The following is a 19099-nucleotide window of genomic DNA, read 5'->3' on the forward strand; positions in this document are numbered from 1 at the left end:
TTCTTACTGTTTTGAAATATATCCTGGACTCTCTTGTTATTAATATTCCACAAGGCCCATACAGAAAGATATAAACTTGTGCAGATTAACTGTTACCTGCACATATCCAGGAGATGGAGCTGTAACACTGTTGGTCTTGTAGATCTTAAGGCCTTCCTTCCATGGGTGAAACCAGGAGTCATGAATGCAGCTTTTAAGAGTTCCTTGATTTGATATTTTAGGGTTGTGTGTTTTCTACAAATGACACTTTGGTGGACTGAAGTGCTAAATCAGGAACTAATCTGGTTACCCCTTATTAGCATAGAGAATATCTCATAGGTTAGAACAGGAAAGCTGTTGAAACTGTGGCTTTTGTGTGAGAAGGCAAAGGCTAAAACAGAATATTCTTACTTTAATCAAGTATCGGACTATTTTTCTTTTATTGTGTATTGTATGTATAATGTATATGTGGAGCTGAGGGGACACATATCACACCATGCATGTCAAGTTTGTGGAGTTGGTTCTGTCCTACCTTCATGTGGATTCTGGGGCGCAAACTCAGTAGCACCTTTACCTGCAAGCCATCTTGCAGGCCTAACTTCATTTACTCAGTATGTTTTTTTTTCTTGTGAGATGTCAGCTGCCAGATGAATTACATAATAAAGGTATTTATGTAAGAGCAAACTTAATAAGGAAAGTAATTTAATGTTTCTGATGATTTAGTTAATTAGTAATGTTAAGAAGGGTTTTCTAACTGGTAAATTGATGGTCTGCATTAATATTTGGTGAAAAAAAGTGCAAATTCACAGTATCAGTACAGATTTGAAAATTTTCCATTTCTTTATTCCTTCAAATACCAAAAATGTTCCACAGAGTATGATTATATTTGATAGTGATTAATATTTTTCATAAGCATGTTAACTATAAGACTGTTCATAGACTGAATTGAATGAAAATGGTTTGTAAACAAGAAAGTTAAGATGATCAGTTTCATTTCACTGCTTCCATCTAAAACTCATCTAAACATTTTTGAAATTTAGTTTTAATCATTATTGTAGCATTGGGAATTCTTGGTTCTCATTAATGAAATGACATTAATTGAGTGTAGCATGATGAAGTTTAGGTTTGACTGGGTAACTTCCCGTCACACTTCACCCATATTTTAGACAGACCCTTTTGTGGATGCTGCCTGGAGAGATTAGGTAGAACATTTATTCCTATCTTTTTCTGATTCATTACTTTAAAAGCATTTTTATGTGTATGTATGTCTCTTTGTGTGTATATTTTGTGTTCAGGTGCCCACAGAGGCCAGAAGAGGTTGTTGGATTCCTTGGACCTTGAGTTACAAGTCATTGTGTGCCACTCTATATTGGTGTGGGGAACTGAACTCAGGACTTTTGGAAGAACAGCAAGCAGTATTAACTGCTGAACCATCTCTTCAGGCCCTGACTCAGTACTTTTACCCTTGATTGTAGAGAAGTGATGAAGTAGTACAGGATTTGAAATCAGAAGGGCATGTTTATTCTAAGCTCTCATAGTCCTTATTCTCAAAGTAAAATGAGAAGAGTATTTTAAATCATTTATTCATTTAACAAACATTGACTTCCTAAATATGTTACAGGCCTTGTGCAGGTGCTAATAATGTTTTCTCTAGAAGATACTTGCTGGTCAGATTATCAGATCAGTGTTCAGAGGGAAGTAGTCTATGGAGTAGGAATTTGAACTTCATAATAAAGGGCCAACTCTAATGAAATGGAAATTTAACAGCAGAAAATGCAGTCTTACGTAAATAAGCTATAGAATTTAAAGTATGGAGTAGCTTCTTGGCAAAACACTTAGCCTTATTTGAGATGACCTCAGTTTCATGTTAATCAGCAGTGTATAGGTCAGGGCAGTATTTACTAGATCTAAATTACTGTCAGTAAGCCAGAAGATGGAAAGCTCATTGCCTTTTATTAGTTTCAAATTTTTTGTTTATGTGTATGTTTGTATGAATGCATGTGCCCTCATGTGTGTGCCTATGAAGGCTAGAAGATGATGTTAAATCCCAGAGAACTGGAGTTACAGGCAATTTTAAGCCCCCTGATGTGGGTGCTGGGAAACTCTGTTCTGCTGCAAGAGCAGCGAGTCATCTCTTCAGCAAACACCCCATCCCTCATCATCGCCTTTTGTAATATTAGATGGTTTAAGCTTTGTGTTCACTTTGGGATCACATCTTGAAAGAAAGGGGTCATGCCTTGCTGTTGGAGGCCAAGCCACTTGAAGCCTTGTGATTGCAGCTTCATCAAGGAAATGGGTTGTTTGGATAGGAGACGAAACTGTGGGCAAGATGGAGCTTGGAGAAGGGTTTGCAGGGTTACTACAAACATTGGCTTACAGATCATATGAATGAGAAATAGGGCTTGACCTGCTTGAATTTAAAAGTCTAATGTAAGGTTCAAGGAGGCAGGTGTTAAATGCACTTTAAAAATGATCTAACGGTTTCTGAAATTGTTGGGTGCTTTGGGGAAGTAGTGAGTTTTCTTGGTGAGATTAGCTTGATTATTTATTTATTTGTTTGTTTGTTTGTTTGTTTTAAAGGCAGAGTTTCGCTATTTTTTCTGGCTGACCTGGAACGTACTATGTAGACAGGGCTAGTTTCAATCCTAGATCTGTATGCATCTGCTTAAGTGTTGGAATTAAAGGTTAAAGGTGTACCACCATGCCCATCTCCTGTATAACTTGATTTTTTAACTTTTACATTTCAGTGGCAGGAACAGATAAGTAAAAGTTTCATTGTTATCATTATTTGTAATTATTATATGAATCTAATTAATTTTCCTAACCTGCCTCTATTTTGAACAATAAAGGTATTTTGTACTCTATGTAAGCCTTTGATACTGTGAATCCCAATTAGGCATAGTGTTGAGTTTAATCATAGCTCTTTGGGAGAAAAAGGCTAGCAGATCACTTTTAAGTCCAAAGCTAGCCTGATCTTAAAAGGTCCCGTCCCTTCCACAGCTCAACAACAACAAAAAGAAAAGTTGAACCATAAAAACATAGTTGTGAAATGTCAGAAGGGTATGGTTAAGGAAGGTAGTAATATGCTGGTTGTGTGTGTGTTAGACTATAGTACAGTGCTTCATACACATCTAATAGAATGCTTTGGTAATGTGAGTTCAGATTAGCTGTTCAGGATTCTGATCTTTCTGTTTTTGTTAGTAATTGACATTTGTTGAAAGTGATGCAGATTAGAATTTGTTAATGATAATTACAGCACCCTCTAGGGATAGTGGTACTAATTTGTTGAGACAAACTGATATATTGATTAAGTGTGACATGTTCTATGATATCAAATTAAGATAATTCAATTATTAAAGATACCAGAATGACTTGTTCTTTTTATTTGGAAATTATGGTTACTTTTGTGTATGAATTGTACATATGAGCATGTCTGTGTCTATACCCATAGAAATGTATGTGGAGGCCAGAGAAGGATGTTGTGATTTCCCTGTCGTTTTCTACCTTATTTACTTGAGTTAGAGTCTGTCATTGAGCCTGAAGCTGTTTTGGTTAGCCAGAAAATTCCTAGAATCTGCCTGTCCTATCCCCTCGCATCCCCAATTCTGGGGTTACAAACCAATGAAGACATTTTTTTGCTTTTTTTTATAAAACATGGATTCTAGGATTTGAACTTAGGTCCGTGTGTTTATACTGCAGGCACTCTTACCTGCTGAACCATCTCCCCAGCCTCAGCTTGTTCCTTTTAAAATTAGAAAGGGGCCATACTATATACCCACTCCATTTAATTCATTCATTCATTTATTCATTCATTCATTTATCTATCTATTTGTTTATTTATTTTGATGCCAGGAATCAAACCCCAGGGTCTTGTGAAGACTAGAAAAGTACTCTGCCACTGAGCTACAGACCTAGCATATGTGTTAGTCTTATATGTGAAGATAAATGGGCAGAATTACAAACATCTGGATAAGAAACATGGCTTACCCCCTGTAAATCCCCCTGGGAGAATAAATAGGTGGGAAAAGGCCTGTAACATTTAGATTTGTAAGTCCTATTCAACAGGAATTGATTGCTGCACAGGAAAGATTAATTCCTGTGATCATCTTATAGTTTCTGTAAGAGTGAAATAAAAATTATCATTAAAGACAAATGATCCTCATGACATTAGTAGGCTCAGTCAAGTATGATACATCATACATTTTTATGTGAAGTATGTGGAAATAGTACAGTACTCTTTGTAAGTCCACCAACATGGATACCTATCAGGTTGAATTTCAAGATACAATATGCATTTTGGTGTGAAGTACTTGGAAACACAATGATTTTGGTTGTTGTTACACTTTTTAAGCATAAATCTAAGTTGAAGATTTTTGGTAACGACTTCTCTCCAGTTTTTTAGAACTTCATACTTTGTTACTGGTTTCCAAGAGTAACTTTACTTGGCTGTTAAGTTGTCTTCATTGTTGAGTATATGAGTTTCCAGTGATTTCCTCCTTTCTTCAACTTATATTTCATAGTCCCGAGGGGATAATGCTCTCTCTGAAGAAAACTTAATCCTAGGAACTCTGATTCTTTGAAATAAATGAAAGAATTTTGGACAATGCTACCAGAATATTTCTGGTTCTTGAACAATAATTTTTTTTTAATTACTTTACTTATTATATATACACTTGCCAGGAGAGGGCACCAGATTTCATTACAGATGGTTGTGAGCCATCATGTGGTTGCTGGGAATTGAACTCAAAACCTCTGGAAGAACAGCCAGTGCTCTTAACCTGAGCATCTCTCCAGCTTCCTGAACAATGATTTTGAATTACATTTTTTTTTGTAAAATTATTTTTATACATCAGAGTGTTCTGCTTGCATGAATGTCTGCGTACTGTGTATATCCACCTAGTGCCTGGGGAGGCCAGAAGAGGGTGTCAGATCTCCTGAAACTGGAGTTAAAGAGATGGTTTTAAACTGCTTTATGGGGTGCTAGGAATCAATTTGGGGACCTCTGAAGAGCAGCTAGTGTTCTTAACTACAGAGCCATCTTTCAATCCCTACCAACCAATCCTTTTTTTGGCGGGGGTGGGGAGGGTGAGGAAGGCACTTTTAATTTTCAGATGTTGATTTTGCCTGACTAGTAACTATGGAATGAGATTTATCTGACTTAATTGGGGAACATGAAGCATCTGTAGGAATATTTTAGTTTCAAATGTCTTAATGTATTCACTGTCTAACAGGCAGTTTGATAAAGTTGAAATCTGTGTAAGTGATGTAGTGTTCTTTAGAAAGAAGCATTCAGGGAGTCTCAGATAAGGTTTTCTTTTCACAGGTCAGGATAATCTTGATAAGGAATTTCTGCTGTCCTCATCAGCAATCTTAAGTTGGTTTGCCTGCCATAGAAGAGTATATGTCTCCGATTTTTAAACAGCAAAGCTTCAAAATAAATAGGTTCTGTGTTCTTAATAGTCTTCTGCTATTATCAGTCTTAGGACACTCAAGTTGTTCTTTATTTTCTTTTCCTTTTGTTAAAAAGTAGAAAAATGTGACTTGCTGTTCTCTGTAACATTACTGTTACTTAGTATGTATTTCAAGATGATCCTGTTTGGGTCATCCACCACAGTGAAATTTAATCTTGTACTTTTCCCACTTAATCCCAAATAAGGGAAATGGAAGAGGAGGCATGCAGTTACAGATCTCTTTGAAACCTGATAGTATGATTTTTTTTTTTATTTTGCTGGAGGACAGCTCAAGGTTTCAGTTGAAATGAAGATTGTTTAAAGAAGTATCTTAAGCATGATATTAAAAAAGGGTTCATCTTAGTATATATAAAATAAAAACAGGCAGAGAATGCATAATTTTCATGGAATATTAGACTTGGAAAGAAACAATAGAGCTCATCTAGTCCAGCCTCCTACTGGTGAATAAACACTCATTTTGTGTTTATAGAAAAAACTATTTGATGTTGGAAACAGGAATTTGGGTTTGAAAATACTTTGTTACCTAATTTTCTGCTTTGTCTATTGGAGATTTTTTCCTAGTTGCATTATATCTTAATTCAAGTTTTGTATCTATAAAATTGTAAATTTATATTTGTATTTAGGAAGGTTGTATGACTTTTATGTCATTGAATGGGTCATGCATACTAAGATAATGCTTTCAGATGCTGAAGTGATTAACTTTTAGACCCCTACTTGAGTATTATGCAAGTAAGAGTTTAAAATAGTAGAAACATACAGTTTTGCATCTCTTGCCAGAAATGCCGCCCTGCAGGTTCTGTCTGGGTCAGAGCTTTTCTTACTTGTTTTGAATATTCTACCAAAAATATATGAATATATATACATGTGTTTGGGTATTGTAGTCAAATGTTTTTGGGGTTATCTATAAATTTATATTGTTACTTTACTTTTGTATTTTTGTTTCTAACTGTTAAAAATTTGGGTGATAATGTCCTGGTTTTGTAGTTTAAAGAATCAGAGGAATGATGTTTGCTGTCTTGAAAAAATAAAAGTCGTAAAAGGCTGTTCACTAAATATTGTGAAATCAGCTTTCCACCCAGGGAGCTAGGCTTGAAATTAGACTGTTGCTTTAGTTTACAAATGAAAATGAGAGCTGATTTTTCTTAGAGTTCAGCTGTGTTAGCTTTCACTGTCCATTTTAATCTTCCTTATTGATACCATGCTACATCTTTGCAGCTTTGTTCACATGGGTACCTATTAGATTGAGTTGCCTTGATTTGAGCAGATTACCACTGATAGAAACTTGGTAGCATAGACTGTTTTGTTTTAAGTAATGTGTATAGTTAGCTTAGCCATTTTTTTGTGAGCATAGACATGATGTAATCAACATTGAGGAATAGGAAACATGAGATACAGTGAAGGAAAATAGCTGCATAATTGCCTGGATATATTTAATACATTAAGAAGTGGGATGGAATAGGTGAGTCTTATTCTGTCAGCCCTGTTTCAGAGATTTGAAAATTGTCAATGCTTTGTCCATTGATATGAATATCTAGGTCAGTCCTGTGTGGACTCTTAGAGACCACAGGAGTTGAATGTTCAGGAACAGTCTTGTCAAAATTCTCCATCTTGACTTGATACTCACCTTTGGAACCTCGAGTTATCAGAGCTGCAAAATGGTGATGTAACATGATCTCAGAGGGTAGGTAGGATGTCCTTCTTTGACAAATTTCTCCAGTGCCTTCTTGCATTGCTGAGAGGAACACAACTAATTCAAAGTGTGGAGGGTTCTCATGCTGGAGAAGGGTACCTAGAGGACTTGCTGGTGTGATGGTATGGTAGTAGGTTAGTGGGAAGATGAAGAATGGACATTCCTCAGAACTGATGCCATCAAGGTGGAAGTCCACACTGGTCTGGTAGAGTTCACCATTTTCTCTTTCCTGGTATAGTACAGCTGAGACCCGAACACTGGTCAAAGGGCTGGGCCGGATGTTGGCCACTTGGAAGATAAGATTAGGTTTGCCATCTTTGTGAGCTACTACTGCTAAGTCAGTGAAGCGAATTGAGAAAGCTCTGTTTTTTGGCCGTGCAATCTTCGCCACAAAGGCACCTAAATTAAAAACCATTGAGATATTTTTGTTTTATTTTGTCGTTTTAAAGAACAGAAAACTTTAAATCTCAATACCTTTTCTGAATGGGAAAAGTATGCCACGTAGTTACCTATTTCTCACTCATTCTACTGAGTAAGGAATTTATACCATTGTTCATTTAGATAATCTTACTTAACTGAATTTTTGAGAGTATATGTAACATTTCTGTTAAGAACCAACAAAAAGCCCATGATTTCAAAACAGCTGTAAGAAAAATTTGATTTGTTAGGAAGAAATGTAAAACTTCATCTTGTAAGTTACAAAGATCAAGAACTGATAATTTTCTATATTCATGCTCTTATTTACAAAAAAGTAATAGAAAATAAATTCAGTATGGTAACAATTGTACAACTTTGAGTAAAGAATAGATTCAGAGCTAAGTGATTAGAAAAGGAGAGGGCTGGAAGAAGGGTAATGTATTAAAGAATGTTTCACTTTGAAGTTTCTAGTAGGCTGTTTTTGGGAAGCTTGCCATCAAGTGATTCAATATATCTTTTAAGTGCATACTTATTGTGTACCTCTCACAGCTATAGATGAGGGTTTCCTTAACCGTTCCTGTGCCTCAGAGCCTGTTGCCTGGCTGGTGAGGCATATTCAATCCTTATAATTATATATATACACATATATATATATATGTGTGTATCTATATAGTTTATATATGTATATAATTTATTTTATGCATTGAGTGTTTTGCTTGCATGTTTGGTATTTGTTCACTGTATGTGTGCCTGGTGTCCGAGGAGGCTAGATAGAAGAAGGCATTGTTGTAAGCCGCTGTATGTTTTCTGGAAATTGAGCTTAGGTCCTTTGTAAAAAGAGCAACAGTTGCTTTTAACCACTGAGCTATCTCTACAGACCCCATAATTATGTTGTAAGTGCTTAACTGTTAAATTCAAACAGAGGAAGTCAAATATATTGAAATTCAATTAACATTTGTAGAAGTGTACAGTATTACATATGCTGTATCAGTGCATTAACAACATCTAGCAGTGGGTTATACTGTAATTCTGAAGTATTGTAGTTAAATTGAAATACCTGATTCTGTTTATACCACACTTACTGGTAGTGTGTGGGTATCCATCTACCCATCTACCAATCTCTCCATCCTTCTATTTGTCTCTGTATAACTTAAAATTCATATCATACAATATTTATGTACAACTTCATAATTGAAGGAAATGGCAGATGTAGTTAGGGGTTAAGTGCAAAAATTTAAACATTTTCCCATCTAAACACATAGATTATCTAAAATTTATCTAAGAAAGGAGCCAATGTAAATATACTTATAGAAGTTAAGTGATTTGTTACAAAGATGTAGAGCCAGTTGGTAGCACAGTGGTTCATCTTTCATGATGTTCAGTGCTTATCTATTAATCTATTAGTATGCTTTTTTTGTGTATGCTACAAAAAAAAAAAAATAAAGAACCAGCACTGTTAGAGGAAAGAGTCTTCTTGTGTGTTACCAGACATATAGTAAATATTTATAGCCATATTCCCATTGCATTTTGTCTATATCTGTAACTTTAAAACATGGTGCTGAATGTGCTGCTGGGGGCTTGTGTTGAGTACATGGTGATCTCAGAGGAGAATGTTCTACCATGAGAAAGAAGATTAAGAAGTCAGCTTCTTCTGTCAGGGAGCATGACTGTTAAAATTTGTGTTTAATATACTTACATACTTAGCAAAATAACTTATGTGTGAATTACTTTTAGGTTTTTTGTTAATTAATTTTGCATAGTATATTCCTGCAAGTTAATGATATGGTCCTTTTTTCTTACATAGTTCTAGTATTCTTTATATATTTCTATTGTTTGTTCCTAGATTCTTTTCTTTCTCATTACCTACTTATAATAATACAAATAAATTGTTTATAGCAGACCTGCCTATAACCAACTATATACTTTATAAAAGGCTTGTAGTATTTTTTTTCTTTAAAAACAAAAATAATTACCTGTGATAAAAGCCTCTAGCATGAGGCCTAGGAGCATTTGTATGGCAAGTAAGGCGATTGCACTTGGACAGTCACCACTGGGGAACATGGTACCGTAACCAATTGTAAGTTGCGTCTCCAGGGAGAAGGAGAATGCAGCTGTGAAACTGGTGATGTACTTCACACAGATAGTGTGGTTTTCAGGTGGGTCGTCGTGATCTATTTCCAGATCACCATTCATCTCAGCTAGAACATACCAGAGTACTGCAAAGACAAGCCAGTGGACAACAAAAGAAGCAGAAAAGACCAGCATCATCCAGCGCCAGCGCATGTCCATTAGGATTCCCCATGCATCTCGAAGATAAGCAAGACCTCTTTGAGCACCATCCATTTGAAGTGTGCTGTGGCCATCTTTTGTGACCATCCTCCGGTATCTTTGACTTAGAAGAGGAGCGTTAACTTTACAATTACTGCTGTCCATCTCAGACTGCACTTCTCTGAAACAAGAGTAAAGCAGTTAGTCCTTAGCTGACTTAGAGTTCATATTCATGAGTTCTGAAGCATTCTTAGAGTATTTAAGTAAGAGGCTAATTACTGGTCAAACCATTTATTAACTGGTTATGTATTATTTTAGGATATTTCTTACACTTTCCTTGAGTGACTGTAAAAATACCATTTGATACTTTGTTTTCTAAATATATATTTGAATTCCAGAGGGTGAGGCGTATGATTTATGCTTTTTTAATACCTACATTTATCTTTGCACAAAGGGAAACATTAAGTATTTATTGAGGGGCTGGAGAGATGGCTCAGCCGTTAAAGGCTAGGCTCACAACCAAAAATATAAGTATTTATTGAGTTAACTAAATATCATTTCTAAATAAACAATTTCTTTAAAATTTGCTGATAATTATGAATAATAGTTAAGCAGACTAAATTTAAATTTATAAGTATTCTATTCTTTAAATAAGTACAATTCATTGAAAGTTAGTCTACAATACTTTGTTTTCTTGCAGTTGCTGGCAATTAAATCCAGAACTCTGGACCTTGAGCTTGCTAGACAAGGACTCTATATTGATCTAGGTCCCCAGCACTCTGCATATGTTTTGATGTCAGACTTAATACTAGGCCAAGATTTATTTATGTTAATCTTTTAGGGATTCACAGGTTCTTTCATCCATCCATCCATCCATCCATCCATCCATCCATCCATCCATCCATCCATCCATCCGTGTTGTGTGGTGTATGTTTGTTGTGGGGTGGGTGATAATGTGTTCCATGGTGTTCTTTTAAAGGGCAGGAGACAATCTGGCAATCAGTTCTCTCCTACCTTGTGGGTTCAAGCTCAGGTCATAGTCTTAATGACACTCACTTTACCAAGTACACCGTCTCACTGGCCCCAGATACACAATTTTAATGTATTCCTTAGAATTAGCCTATTGAGAACTTTGTGAGTAACTTTTATTTTGCCATTGTGGATATATTGATATAGTCTTTCTGTCCTGGTTGATGGATGGATAGCTGTGGGGCACACACATTCTTGGTTCATACTAAATCAGTACAAAATATGAAATTCCTGCCTGGAACTCATTGGTAAAGCACCCATCTAACATATGTAAGGCATTTGGTTCAACCCCCAGTATAACTTCTACACCTCAGTAAAAGACATTCCAACTCGATGTATCCAGATAACACCCTTTGCCCCTCGTACTAGGAATGGACTCTGGAGCCTTATGCATGCTAGGTAACCTTTTTCCCACTGAGCCCTCCTTCCAGCCTTAATAATGGTAGTTTTGAGAATAAGTAAACCAGAAGAAAAAAAAATTAAACATTTAACAAGCAAAAATAAACAATAAAAATTCAGATGACAATTTTTGTGATCAGTTTTCATGATGGGATAGGCTTTCCCCTATGTTGTTAATAGATATCTAATGTATGATCAACCTTAGACAAAGTAAGTATATATATCTATATCAGGAGTTTTTAAAGTGACTCTCAGGAACAAATCAAGGAAGATGGCCTACCTCTCTTTCACTAAAGGCACTTCTTCCAAAGTAGACAACTTGAGAGTACTGCATACCCACTTATGTTCCTCTTGCCCTCTCCTCACTACCCCATTTTTGTTTCCTTAGATAGCATAAGTTGGTGAACTTCAGCTTCTCCTGCCTTAGTCTTCTCAGTTCTAGAATTACAACATGTGCTATCATGCCTTGCTGCTTTCTTCCTTTTGATACTTAAGAAGGTGGAGTGATGTTACTTGGGGTTTACTGGATTGGTCTGTCTAGGGACTCTAGGGTTTTAGAGACTTTTTCTGTTACTGGGTTTGGACATTGGACAGCTAGGCATGTGTGACTTTGTCTTTTGTCCTGAGGCTATTGTAATCTTTATTGGTAAAACCTGGGCTGTTTTTCTTCCATATTTTTCCTCAGTTTTGAGCTACATCTAATTGGACACTGGATAGTTAATCAGTTTAGATAAGAGCTCATTTTAGTTTCATGTGATAGAGTTTAAAAAACAAAACTTCATGTTGTATCACTTATTGCCCTATCAAGTTGTTATATCATTAAGAGTGTATTTTTTTGTTGTTTGGCAAGTGCTGACAAGTGAGCCATACCTCACCCCATATTTAATGCTCCTTATTTTGCTAGATGCTTAAAATATTTTAGAAGACCTGTTTTCTCCTTTTAGAGACAACAAAACCTTTATAGATTCTGTGCTAAGTACTTCATACTGTCTACCTACCCCTCCCTCTCTCTATTTTTTTTTTTTTTTGAGCCACAAAAGTATATAGAAAGGCAAGAGATTATACACATTACATGAGAGCTTTGGATTATTTGCCTAGTCTGGTTAACAACAGTTAATTTACATTTAATTTTTTCCATAAGAAGCTGTATATTCAGCATTTATGCTATATTATATTCTAAAGCTGATCTTTGATGGTTCCTAACACATTTAGTAGGTGTTCTTCTTGCTCCTGTTACTGAAGTGACTAGTTTAAACCATGTCTGCTCTATACATGATTCTTAACGGTGGTAATGATTTATAATAGTAGCTGATATACATTGTTTATCCTGTGCTAGGCACCATTCCAAATTCATGGGAGGCTAAAAGGCAGTGCATTGCGTAAGATAAATTCAGTATTAGTTGCTTTATTGTCACTGATAATGCTTCTTAACTTTTATAGTAATAACTACTGATAGTATTCCCATTTTGTAGTGAAAGTGAGGCATGATAAATTTTCCAAAATCATACATTTAGCAGTTAGTGAGTGTTATTCTCAAGCATACCAGAATTCAGAATTATTGCTAAAAGCCAAGACATTTGACTCTGGTTAGCCTTTGTGAGCAATACTTTGTTCAAGAACCAACATAGGGGCAAGGAGTGGCAGTACATGCCTTTGCTCTCAGCACTCTGGAGGCAGAAGCAAGAGAATCTCCAGCCTCATCTGCATAGGCCAGCCAAGGCTACATAGTGAATTTAAAAAAAGGCAAAAAGAAAACAAACAGAAAAACAGGAGCCACTAGATATTGGTACTCCAGGAATCCTTATTGTGTTTAAGAAATAGATCTTTAGTTAAGGAAGACTTCTTTTTTAAGACTTAAAAATAAGCATAATCAGAATTATTGTAAAATACAGTACAGTAAAGCAATCTGAAGAGGGGCATCTTATGCAGCATTGCTTTGAACATACCTTGGCAGATAAGAAGATAATTAAAAATGATACTGTTAACATATTTTTATAAAAGAAATGGTTTTGACACAAGGAGGAAGGCTACAATGGAGCTGTCAGACTTAGTTGTTCTTGTGTCTGTGGAAATGCCTCTTGTGGGACTGAACACTGGTAATTGAGCCTTTGGAGCCATTGTCCTAATGAAGTACACTAAGGGCTCCCTGCTTTACAGAAGCAGAGCAGATCAAGTTCACCCTTGCTTAAGTCTTGACGGCTATAGAACCCTGTAACTGGAAGGAGAGCCTTTCTATGCACACATTATGCTTCATCATTATTTTCACTTGGGTCTTTTTATGATTGCTTTGGTTATTTCAGGTTTTGTAGCAACGTTATCTAGGCTCTCTACAATTTCATTTTTCCCCCTCTAGCAACCAAATAACATGGAAAAAGTCATGGGCAGGGAAGTCAAAAGGCCAGTATCAAAACAGTGAAGCATTTTTAGTTTTGTTTTCCCCCATGAAACATTGTTGACTTTTGTTTGGATCATGTAGGGAAGTAGTTGAGAGAAGTAAAATTTTGATCCTCAGTGGATTACTTTGATGCATTCATATAGTCAAGTTACTGCCGTGCAGTGCAAAGAATAGGTTTACGCATAGGGAGCATGGCCTGGAGGCACTGGCTCTGTTTATACAGAGCTCTGTCATTTTGGGCAAGCTACCATGTCCCCTTGGTCAGATATTTTAAATTAAAGCAAAGAATGTGGTTAAAAGAGATTAAATAACATATTCCCTTAAAGTCTACCTGCTAGTTTTTAAGTTTATGTCTAGTTTCTCAACTGATATGTGTTTCCTATTGGATAGTTCCTGTATGATTTTATGTGTGCTTATATGGTTTAAAATTTTCATTGCTGTTGGTTGATATTTATAGGATTTTCCCCCTTCTCCTTCTAATGTAAATGTCTGATTAGTAGACGTATTTCCAAATGATTTTTACATTCTCACAGGCACATGGGGGCATAAATATCTCCTTCCCTCCTTCCCTCCTTCCTTTTTCTCTTCTTCCCTGCCTCCTCCTACCCCTCTTTTTGTGACTTGTTTCATAGAGCCCAGGCTGCTCTCAGCCTCAGCAAGTGTAGCCAGATGTCTTTGAACTAATGGCTACTGCTTCTATCTCTCAAGTCCTACGATTACAGGTATGTGTTGCTGTACTTGACTATGAGTGCATTTTGAATGCATTTGTCTTGATTTAAATTTTTATGTGATTTTCATGAACTGATCACAACAGGAAGTAGAATAGACAAGTGGAAAATTTATGTGTGTATCTGTGTGGGTGCTGTAAAATATTTAGGCATTTATAAATTGTTTGATGAGGAAAGTACTTATTTTTAGAAATGGTAGTTTGATAGGTTCTTTATCGAAATAACACAGTTACTCTGTCCATTAATTGGTAGCCCTTAAACTTAGCTTTTTCTGTTGCTGTGCTTCTAGAGGAGTGCTGTAATTCCTGTTAGACAGTTAAGATAGAGGCTGCACTTAGAAATGTTAAATGAGTAGTGTTTGCTAATGCCTTATGCAAACACTTTAAAGGCTGTATTGAAAGTCTCATAAGCACCTTTCCTGGCCTCTATAATTAGAGTAAACAATGTGAATTTTAACCCCATTATGTAAGCTCAGAGAATAGTTCATATTTTAATTTCTTATATATAGAATCTATTTCAATAATAATTCCCTGCTTAAAAAGAAATTTTAAATTAGGACACATATCTTTTTTGGATTAAGACAATTAAAAACATAATAGTTTATTCTTCTGGCATTTATTTCCATATGCTTATATTGAGTTTTTCTAATTCTATTTTAAACACAGTCTTTTCTTTTAAAAGCCACTGAGTTTTATCTGGTATTCTTTCCTACTTATTTATGTATTGTAACAAGCAATTAGTATGTATTTACTGAAATAATTGAGAGCTAAACTTTCACTAACGTTTTAGCAGTGTGGCTATTTGCCAGTTCTAAAGTTGAAGAAAAAAGAACAAACCTTAGCTATGACTGCCTAGGTAATGTGTCTGTTGTAAAACTCTATTGTAAGCAGTCTTACTTTGTCCCTATTTACTGTCAGTATCCTTGCCTATTCCCTAAAAGAAAGAATAAAAATGAAGGTTATTTCATGTACTCACCAGTTCTGTTGTGGGGTCAGCCTACCAAGGTAGGTCTCAGTGAAGTTAGTAGTCTTGTTTATTTGATCAGGTGGTTTTAACCTGCAGTGTAGTTTGTAGGTTCTCTTCTTAGACTGGCTTTGCAGCTTACATTCCTGTGTTTATAATGTCGTGAGGGCTGGTTTCAGCTGAAGCTGATGTGATTGGTCACTTAGTCTGCAGGGGGGGCCAATTAGCTTTGATCATGTGGAAAAGAATGCTGGTTTGTTAGGAGGTCTTTCTTTACCCAACACAAACCTTAACAACTCTGGAGAAAGCCTCCAGAACTGAAGTGGAGAAGGGGTGCATTTTTTCTCTCTAATCAGGACCGGTTTTTAGTAAGTTTGCATAATCTTATTTAAGAGTTTATTTGAAAGTTCAAAGGGATAAAATTCCCTGCAAGATTTCCTTTCAGCCCTCTCCTTATATTGCCTGTTAAAGTGTGAGGTATCTCTTTCAGTAATCTTTTTTCCACCATTTCTTGACGGGAGATTTAGTTGGGTAAGGATGTTTAGGCATAATTGATGAGTTGATTTTTTTTTTTAACTTTCTTATCAGATCTCACCTCATCAGCATGGCTCCAATTAGTTTCCATACGAGTAGGTATAGATCATTTAATTACCTAAACAGTGCACACGCACACATCCTCCTTCCTCCTTCCTAATTGCAAGGGAACAGACTTTGGTTTTTGCTTGGTTTTCAAGTTGTATAGTAAAAGGAATATGATTGTTTGATGCCTTGTACTTTTCTTTACAGCACCCTGGTGAAAGGAGGAAGGGGTTTTCTTAAGGCTTGCTTTAGTGATCCTTAGTGGAATTTTCTTTCTCTCTCTTTCTTTCTTTCTTTCTTTCTTTCTTTCTTTCTTTCTTTCTTTCTTTCTTTCTTTCTTTCTTTCTTTCTTTCTTTCTGGTGTGATGAAGTAGAATGAAACTGTTCATGGTATAGGAACTGTAGCTCAGTACTGAAATTGCATTTACCTGAAAAATGTCAGCAATCCAGATTGTAACAGCCTCCACATGAGCTGAAAGTATGGCCTTGTGTAATACCTAGTGAGCAGTATTTTCTCCTCCTCTGTTAGCTGCCAATTTTAAAACTTTGATAAAATGTTACACATAAGAGGATCTGGGAAACAAAGACACTGCTTGTTTGAAGTAAAAGCTTGGGAAGGCCTGCTGGGAAAGTTATGAATGTAGACCAATCTAATGCTACTTAGGAAGGGAAATCCGACTTTGTGGATTTCTCTCCTGCCCTTCACAATTTAAAAAATAGATTAATTCCTTCTTTGTTTTATTAATGCCAGACATTTCAATACAAGTTTAGGCATAGCCCTAGTAACTTTGACCACCAGAACCAGGGAAAGTAATCAAGGTGAGATTCACATGTAAGATTTATTCCCTGCATTTGTTAGTAGGAACACATGGGGTCATTTTTCAGCTAGCTGATTGAGGAAAACACCTAACTGAAGCAATAGAAAACACTAGAGCAAGTAGTGCTTTTCTTCCCCAAAAAAGCAGGGCATTAGCATATCTGCCACTATCTTGAACCAGTAGGTAAGACGGAAAAGAATGCCATTCAATTTAGGAAACCTCTCCCACCTTAAATAAAAAAAAAATTTTTGACTCTATAGTCTACTGTGCCTTCAACTTAGGATTTCCTTGCCTCAGCCTCACAAGTACTGAGATTATAGACATATACCACTGTGCTCGACAGACTTTTCCATAATATACTCTAGTTTAGACTGTATCGACACGAAGATGATAGAGTAAGTTAATCAGTGTCTTTACTAGGTGTGGTGGCTCATATCGGTAATGTCAGCTATTGGTCAGCTGAGGCAGTAGGATTGCTGCGAGTTTGAAGCCAGCCTCAGCTACACACTGACACCCACACATACACACACGAAAGTGTACCCACACATTGACTTATATGAAGTAGTTTTCTGATTCTGGGATACTTCCAACTTGGGAGCCTGCCGTGGACAGTGACTACTGATGGCTGACTTTAGAAGTGAGACTTTGACTTTGGGGAGCTCAGTATTTTAATATCACTCAAGTATCTAAATCATTGGAAGATGGTACTGTCAGCTTGGCTGAGGTGACATTGGTTATGGCATATGAGTTATGCCACCTTCACCTTAAAAGACATAGTAGGTATGTCACAGTAAGGTAATTGGAGTAGGATCTAAAGGATCTCTTTGTATGAACATATAAATGTTACTGTTCCATTGATTTTTTTTTGGTTAAGAGTTGTTATGATTATGTCTAGTGCCACAAACAAGTAAATTAGTCTTTATTAGATCCAGATCTCTGACCCTAAAGGTACTGATTCTTATTTTAGCTGAAGTAGCTTAGTAAATAGTCTACAAATACACTATAGTTTTCTTTAAAATGACAAAGGATTTGTTGGAGTGCAGTATTTTGCCTACTCTTGTATCTGGTCTGTCTGACTGATTGCATGTATTCTTAACTTATATAACTATGTTAACGATACCTAGACTCCAGTTTTTTTTTTCTGCATGGTGAAAGTTGACAGGCAGCTTCTGGGTGTGCTGTCAGCACACTGAGCGTGAGAGCTCTGGGGATGGGGACATATGCCCATTGTTTGAGGTGCTTTTTCAGAGACATTCTTACATACTGCAGCTCCCCTAGTCGTCCAGCCAGAAGGCGCTGAGCTTTCAGGACTGTGCTCACCAGCTGAGCAGAGATTAGGCTGCAAAAGTTTAGAGACTTCTAGAGTAGACTTTAAACTCCTATTTTCACCTTTCTGAAATTATGTTTATAAGTAACTATTGAGAACAAGGGGAAGTAAGTGTCTATACTTGCATGGGATTCCCTTTCACTACCTAAAAGAGAAATACAAAGTTAATTGCTACAAAAATTTGCACATAAACAAGCTTCAAAAGTCTGTCCCATAATTCCGCTTTTGCTTTTGGAGTTTGGGTACTTGTAAGCTCCAAGTTTCACAGCTGTAGATTTTGTTGGCTGAATGCCTCTGTGCTCCATCTGAAGTTTTCCATAAACATCATTTTTGGCTGTGAGTCAAACATGCACACAGGTGCCCTTTTACCACTCCTTCTCCTTAGGAAGTCCACCCAGAAGACCAGGCAGAAGTCAGCACTCAGTTTTCATTTAATTTGTAGACGACTCCTATTCTGCCTTGATATGTTAAGGGAGAAACAAGTATGTCCTGTCATTGGGGGATACTACTTGTACATAATATAGTACATATGTATTTAACAGCTTTTATATGCCTTAAATGACCATGATAAGAGCAATTCTGTAGGTAATATTATTTTCTGATACAGCAGCTCTATTTACTATATTGAGCAGGAAAAAATGAGTTCTCTTTCTTATATTTACCTTTTGAAGATCTTAGACAGCATTAAGATTCTAATAGCCTTAGACCATTTTTCCTGAAAAACAAAGTATCCTTGGTCCCAGCATACTTCCAGTGTAGGGACTCTCAGCCCCAAGCTCACCCTTGATTGTAGCTTGGGAATAGCTGCTTTATCTAGTCTCTTTTTCCAGTGACTGCCTTCCTCAGATATTCCAGGCAGTTTTTAGGTGTGTACCAGCAGACAGCAAGCATGAGGGCTGTAGGGGTGGGGGCATATTCCTATTCCCTGAGATATTTTTAAAAAGAAAATTCTGATCTGTGTCTTTCTATTTGTTCTCTAGCCAGGAACTGTACAGTTTATAGACATGCATTTACAGAGTATTATATTAGAGTTAGA

The 19099-nt window shown here is 36.4% G+C and overlaps 2 protein-coding genes across 8 annotated transcripts in view; one reads left to right on the forward strand and one right to left on the reverse strand.

The window, feature by feature from the left end:
• Positions 1-18753, reverse strand: Kcnj13 (potassium inwardly rectifying channel subfamily J member 13). 2 transcript variants are annotated; one of them, XM_050123100.1, is made up of 2 exons: positions 9531-18753; positions 1-7539 (listed from the first exon to the last, which is right to left on the reverse strand). In XM_050123100.1, exons 1-2 carry the CDS (start codon positions 9988-9990, stop codon positions 6917-6919), a joined length of 1083 nt encoding a protein of 360 aa, XP_049979057.1. In that variant the 5' UTR covers positions 9991-18753; the 3' UTR covers positions 1-6916. The 2 variants fall into 2 exon arrangements, with proteins under 2 accessions (XP_049979057.1, XP_049979058.1); XM_050123101.1 differs by having other exon boundaries at positions 7352-7539; positions 9767-18753.
• The window catches only part of Gigyf2 (GRB10 interacting GYF protein 2), a 133051-nt gene that overhangs the window by 55785 nt on the left and 58167 nt on the right, over positions 1-19099 (forward strand). The gene's annotated exons all lie outside the window — the stretch shown is intronic.

Source organism: Alexandromys fortis, unplaced genomic scaffold (assembly GCF_014885135.2).
Source record: "Alexandromys fortis isolate MF-2015 unplaced genomic scaffold, M_Fortis_MF-2015_v1.1 scaffold_213, whole genome shotgun sequence".
In the NCBI taxonomy this organism is placed as follows: Eukaryota; Metazoa; Chordata; class Mammalia; order Rodentia; family Cricetidae; genus Alexandromys; species Alexandromys fortis.